General features: G+C 37.5%; 1 protein-coding gene across 1 annotated transcript in view; it reads right to left on the reverse strand.

Annotated features, from left to right (window-relative positions):
* LOC112154927 (potassium voltage-gated channel subfamily H member 7) overlaps positions 1-6,894 on the reverse strand; it is a gene marked incomplete at its 3' end in the record, with an annotated part of 45,144 nt that overhangs the window by 20,595 nt on the left and 17,655 nt on the right. Inside the window, 2 exon segments of the mRNA XM_024286190.2 lie at positions 2,958-3,169; positions 5,159-5,599. Of these exon segments, the coding sequence (XP_024141958.1) occupies positions 2,958-3,169; positions 5,159-5,599 (653 nt within the window).

Consider the following 6,894-nt stretch of genomic DNA (forward strand, 5'->3'; position numbering starts at 1 on the left):
GTCATTTTTTTGTAGCGTTTTTTATTTGCAACATCGTTTTTTTTTATTTGCATTTTTTTTGTTTGCACAGTTAATTTTTTTGTTTTAGAGCGATGACAGGTCCTTTTTTAAATTTAAATATAATCATTTCTTATTATACTTGTTTATATGATGTTTATTTTTTATTTTATCAGTTTGAAAAACATAAATAAATAGAAAACAACTGATAAAACAGCACCTCACTACTGTTAAACTGAATTAAGTAATTCTATTAAAAATGTTTACAAATTTATTTGAAAAAAGGGTAAAATTCCAGAAGGATTTTATCTCATGTCGTTTCCCTTTCATAAAAACGTCTTTATGAATAAACTGAGTGATGAACATCTTAAATGCCTGAAAGTCAAAGTCTTCTCTTGTCTTGGCTTAATGACTCAGAACAGACAGAGATCGGGTCACTTACTGCAGAAAACAGAGTCGGAGTGAAGATGATTGTAATTGGTCTTTTCAGTACATTACCTTATCTTCAGTGCATGAATCATAGACTCACCATGAATGCAGCCAGACAGCAAATACGGCATATTTGTCTGCAAAGTGTCCAGACATAAAGGTCTACACAAGGACAGGTTTATAGAGAGGATCTGGCTTCATGATGACTTCAGTTAAATCACTTCTAGGAGGATTTTTTTTTGCTGGTATCTTTTCGGAGTAACAGTTAGTGGTTATGTAACCAACCAATATTTTGCAAGTGTGTGGACTTTACAAAGTTACACAGTACAAGAAAGAAAGGTGGGTGGCAACAAAATGTGCACTTTTTCTCTTTTGGCATTTTCATAATCAGTGGGATATTTTCTCTTACCATCTATTCTATTTTATGAAACACTGACTTTGCTCTGATTTGGAGTTTGAGCGACCTCATCTTCATCGTCCTATCACAAAGAAGGCAGCGATCTACCAGTGTGAAAACAAACAGCAGTGACAACATGGAACAGAATGGCATCACTGCAACATCTGGAGAACTTTTGGCACATTGCATCATAAAGGGGCAGATAATAACAGTTTTTTTGGGGGGGAACAAATCCCCTCTTTTTTTTTTTTTGGCCGCTCTCTCGGCTTATCTCACTGTTTTTAGCCATGTGCTCTAAATCTCTCTGACTTCAAAACAGGATAGAAATGCTTGTTTTATTTTGTGTTCATTCTAATGTGCTAAAATGTGTATTCATTAAATGTACAATATTGTTTCATAACATTGGTAATTACAAGATTGTTCTGCTTTTTGCATCAAATAATTACCCAGAAGCTGATTATTAGACAATTACACCAATTATTAGAGGTGATGATGATAAATGTTTTCTTTTTAAATTTTATTGTCATTATAAATGTGTAAAACAGGAAAAGCCTGGATGGATTTGTGTTTTTAAACCTATATTGTGTTGAACCCTTTCATGCATGATCAAAAGTAGCACCGCGTCTAATAATTTCTGTTTACCCAGCCAGATAGAACCCATTTGGTTTAAAAGTGGGCAGAAAGTGTGGGTTCTGAACGGGTTTGTCTACAGTTTCCGTGGTGGCCCCCCTGTGTTTGGTTAAGTGGGCTGAATCGCTACGCTAGCCAGCTAAGCTCGCTAGCTCGCTACATCGGAGCTCGGTACACCGAAGCTTGTTAGCTCACTACAGAAGAGCTTGCTAGCTTGCTACAGTGCAGCTCGATAGCTCTCTATAGCGGAGCTCGCTGCGACAGATCTTGCTAGCTCGATACACCGGAGATTGGTAGTTCTCTACAGCAGAGGTCGCTAGCTTGCAACAGCGGAGCTTGCTAGCTCAATACATTAGAGCTCACTAGCATGCTATGTGTCCACTGGAAGGCTGGCTAGCGTAGCGAGCTACCCACTGAGTGCCCACTTAAGCCAGTGTGGGCAAACAGGTGGGGTCCCCACAGAAACTGTGGACAAACCCATTTAGGGCCCACATTTTCTGGCCATTTTTAAAACCAAATGGACCCCACTTAGCCTTGCTGGTTGGTTAGCATATGAATATGTTAATCTTAATTTTTTTTTGCCGTTATCGATGTTTCCACTTACGATTACAGCATCAAACACCCACAAGTACATTCATTTTTTTTTGTATTTTAGCAGTAAATGTTAAACATTTAGGAGTAAACTACAACAACTACACTAAAACTGATAAAATGTGACCTAAATAAAAGTATATTTTTCATCCACCATTTGCTTCTAAACAACGTTTTTACTGCAGAAATAACACTTTTCCGTTAATGAGGAAGATGAGGATGAAATGCGACATATGCTACCTTTGTAACCCATGGGATTACCAGCTGCTTTCTTTCACCTGGTAGGGAGAAAAAAATGTAATCTGCAAAGTAACAGCAGTCTATCACAAAATCCTCAAATCCTCCTTGGAGGCAGCCGGGCCACTAATTCCCTTTGAAATCAGTAATTGTTTGTTTTAGAGAGAATAAAAATATTTTTATCGGATTAAAAGAAATAAAAAAAAGTTTCCCATAAAAACAAGCTGATCAAATATTCGATTATGTTCTATTATTTGTTTTTCTGACATGACATTATTTTGTCTTTTGAGTTTTCCTCACAGAAACACTGAGTCTGGGCATGCGACATGAAGTCACATCTCACGGTCACATTTCAGAGTTTACTACAGGTTGATAATTTCATCTTTTGGCAGTTGCTATGGTTACAACTTGCACCCGTCTCAGTAATGTCTCACCTGGATGTAGTGTTTTGAGGTAAAGGCAAATGTGAGAAATGCTTTTCCAAGTCTCTTGAAAGGCTTTAAGATATTGTTTGACATAAACCGAGGTGTTGAGTCACGTGAACAATATCATTTATTTAAATGATTTCTAACACTGACCTCATCAATGCAGGATGAACACTTCAAAATGTGACATTTTTCCCCACAATAAATTCCACACAATCCTCTGTTATCAAAAAAGAAACTTTCTGACTCACCTGCGTGACCTTTTCTGTGACGTTGTGCGTTCTGTCTTTGACCTTTGGGGCTATAATGGCCTTCTCAGACGTCTGAGGAGAATGAGTCTTTTTGTCGGTCACCTCGGAGAAGTTGAGTGCAATCAGTGGAATCTTGTTGATGGTGCTGTACTTGTTAATGTTCGAATCGGAGGTAGAGCCAAGCAAGCTGGACTTCACATGGTTGAACGGGCCTGAGGAGTTCGAGAGAGAGAAAAAAAAAAACTTGTTAGTTTCACTGGCAAACTTATCTCAGTTTGCGAACTGTGAGAAGATATTAGATATTACTTTTAGCTTGGACTTATCTAAGATTAATGGAACTGACGAGTTTAAATCTCCAGATGAAAAGTATTAGCATGATATAACAGTGATAAAGATAAATCTGTAAACTGTAGATTTATTTATAGCAAGCCATGGAAGCAGTCGTCTTTACTCAGAAATACTAAAGTATCCTCACATCAATGACTAAAGGAAAGAGCTACAGGGTGTTCTTTTAAGCACTTTTTCTGAAATACAAAAACTACAACGATAGAGACTAAAGGAATGTCGCAAAAATGGAAAGTATCATTAAGTATTTATAAGGATAATGCAGGTTACACACCCATGATATTGGGGTGATGTTGTCCAACTCATTCTCACTCCCAACTTGTCATATGTGGACGTATGGTTCCTCACTTTTTGATGTTTGGGTGTCCCCAACTCATTGTCTTTTGACATACTGGCTCTTCCCATTAAAGCAGAGGTCCACAACCGCCGAGCTGTGAACCAGTACCAGTCTGAAGACCGCTTGGTACCAGACCACAGATGGGGAAAAATATATACACTGATCAGGGGTCCCCAACCCTCAGGACACAGACTGTACCAGTACCCTAACCCTAACTAGGTACTGGTACCCTATTCCAGTACCGTGTCCCAAAAGGTTGAGGACCCGTGATTGTCAAAAAATGACGAGTTGGGGACATAAATATCAAAAAGTAACAAGGAGAGGGAATGGACCATACCTCCATATATGATGAGTTGGGAGTTTGAATGTGTCGCAAACTTTAGTCTGTGCATATTGTACAGATGAAAATTGCTCATACTTGAAAATTGGTGGAAAAAGTGTGTAAAGTTGTGGTTTTTAAGTGAATTTTCTTCACTTTGACATCCAGAGCACTGGACAGAAATAACATTGCGTCAGCATCTGTCACAATGTTTTGCTTTAATTAAATTAAATAATTTATGTATTAATTGTGCATAAACTGCGTAAAATATGCAAGAACTGCATAATTCTCAAAAGTTTTTAACAGCTCAAAACCGAATCACACTAAGACCTGTCAGGCAAGACTTTCTAGGACATCTGCGCACATCCACAAATGGTCGATGGCAAGAAACCTTAAGAGTGATCACGAATGTGTATCACAAAAGTTATTTGTTTAATCTCTTCCAGTGTTCAGACATGGCTTCCCAGCAGCCCAAATGACGAAATCTGTCCCAAAAAGTCCAGGCATGAAGTTAAAAGATTCATATAGATCTTACAGTAAACATAAATGAAGGGAGGGACATGAAACTGCTGTGAAGTGAATGTTCTCTCATCCTGTCCTTCCTCTTCCTTCAGGCACCTGACAAGGATTTGGTGAGGTGTTTACATGTAAACACTCCACAGTGACATTTGCTGTCAACATTTCCATGTTGTCCCAGCTTGAGTGTGAGGAACAGAGGAAAACCCACATTTTTTATTAATCTCAGACCGTCCTCTGCTTCGACAAAACATGTGACACCCCGCAAATTAGTTCCGACACAATAAACCCACCGAATACCAGAAAATATCTGAAGGCTGTTATTCCTTACTATATTCTTTGAAAGTCAGGCTCTGAAATAAAATCATGCAGAGGAATTTGTATTAACCTCCGGCTGCCATGCATTGAAGAATGAACTGAAGCGTTGACATCTCGCTAATAGTTAAATGCAGTTGTCTGACTGATAAAAATCCAAACAACAAAAAGCCTTATTTTCAATTTCACTAGAACTAAAAGATTGAACCATTATTTAATGTATTCTTTTTCACATCTTTAATCAACTGTTCAACCAAAACTTCTTTCCTCTAATCCAGTCTGATTAGTGAAACTAACACTCAGATATACTGAGAGTCTCAATCTCAGGAGTGCTTATGCTTGATTAGAAATAGCTACTCTCCAACGTACCTTCGCCTGTTTGCCGATCTCCAAATACACTTTTGGAGTTGGAGCTATAACCTTCAATTTCATGGATGGATGAGGCTCTCCTCATGCTGCTGGTGCTTCCTCTGGGAAAGGTGTTTGACAGGGATGTGGAGGACTGGTGTGACTCCGTCTGGTACAGCTTCTCCCAGGGGAGTTTCAGAGAGGAATGATCAAGCGGTTCGGGGCCGATGCTGGTCTGGGAGCAGTGGTGACTGGAGCTTATGAGGGCGCGTGTGTCATTGACCTCGGTGGGACTGCAAACGCTCTTCGTGGGTGAGGGGAAGCTGTCCAAAGCCACCGAGTCCTCATCCTCTTTGGGAGAGTCCACCATCACAGCGTCGGGGTCTTCTTGCGGAAGGGATTGCTTGTTGGTGTTCATTAAGCTCAAAGCAGCCTGACGGAAGCGGAAGAATCTACTTCTTCCTAAAAAATAAAAGAGGAAAAAAGTCAAACACAGCACAAATACTGGCAGTCAGATACCTGCTAGTACATTATTAGAAAAAAATGTTTTGTCTTGTCCTTGGATAAGTTAACACTAACAATAATATTATTTTTTAATTATTTTATTAAATTTGCTTTTTCCTCCTCCTTTTCAAGCAATCAAACTCTATTTGACTTTAGTTAATTATCACTATATTCAATGAATCAACTGTGACTTAAGTGTGTCTTTGTTTTTTTATTCATGCATTTCATTATTTCTGTAATAAGTTTGAAAATGTGTGAATTTTTTTTTGTCTTGTTTTGTCCACCATTAATGCTCGAACTAAAACAGATCAATCAACCAGTCTCAAAAGGCAAAATAAAACAAAACAAAACTGGTGTTTTATATTTTAGCCACAATTCAATTTATAACTGACTGCCTTACTGGAGAAACATCAACATTTTATGCAGTAATTACTTTAAAAGTTTGCTTAAAGTTGATACGTTTTAGTTCTTTTTTCACCACTTTAATGAGGCCGCATTTTAACTATAACTTAGAAGTGACTCTCATTTATAAATATATGTCTTTCATCTAAAAAGTCAAGATGGAAAACATAACAAGTTCAGCACTAACAGCTGTAACATTTTGGAAAAAATATATTAAAAAAAACATCAAATCGAAACATAATGTTGAGATGTGGCAGAATTCAGATAAGTTAGATTCACATTATGTCAGTGACATGAATTTCAATCATATCTAGTGCAATAGTGTATAAAAAAAGAGCACAGATCGGTTGAGACATTTTCTTCAGTGGAGAGCATTCAAAGGAGCTTTCTCCCTGCATTATCAGTAATCATCTTTAATCTAGACACCCGTCTGTGTGCAAGTTCTGCAGAATCTTGGTCAAAGAAGATGTCAATATTTTTCTCAATGTATGCTTTTTACTATTTTTTAAAGCCATCTGAGGACCCAAAATGGAAAAAAAATGTGGCCTTTTTGTATTTATTTAAATATTATTTAAAAAGAACGACAGAGTATTAAGGTTTCCAACCAAAAAAAATAATATTACCATTTGTTTTTCTTGTAAATTTATGAGATTTAAAGTTGCAATTTACAATTTTGTTGTTGTTTGTGAACTGACCCTAATACTCAGTAGTTAGAAAAAATATATAAATATAAAAAAAATTATTTAAAAATGGGCTTGGTGGCAGAAACGCAAACATTTTTCTTCTTGGGGTTTAAATGGTAGGAGTCATTTACGTGAAGGTGCATTACCGCCACCTACTGTGTAGGAGTG

The sequence above is a fragment of the Oryzias melastigma genome, linkage group LG21 (genome assembly GCF_002922805.2).
Source record: "Oryzias melastigma strain HK-1 linkage group LG21, ASM292280v2, whole genome shotgun sequence".
NCBI lineage: Eukaryota > Metazoa > Chordata > Actinopteri > Beloniformes > Adrianichthyidae > Oryzias > Oryzias melastigma.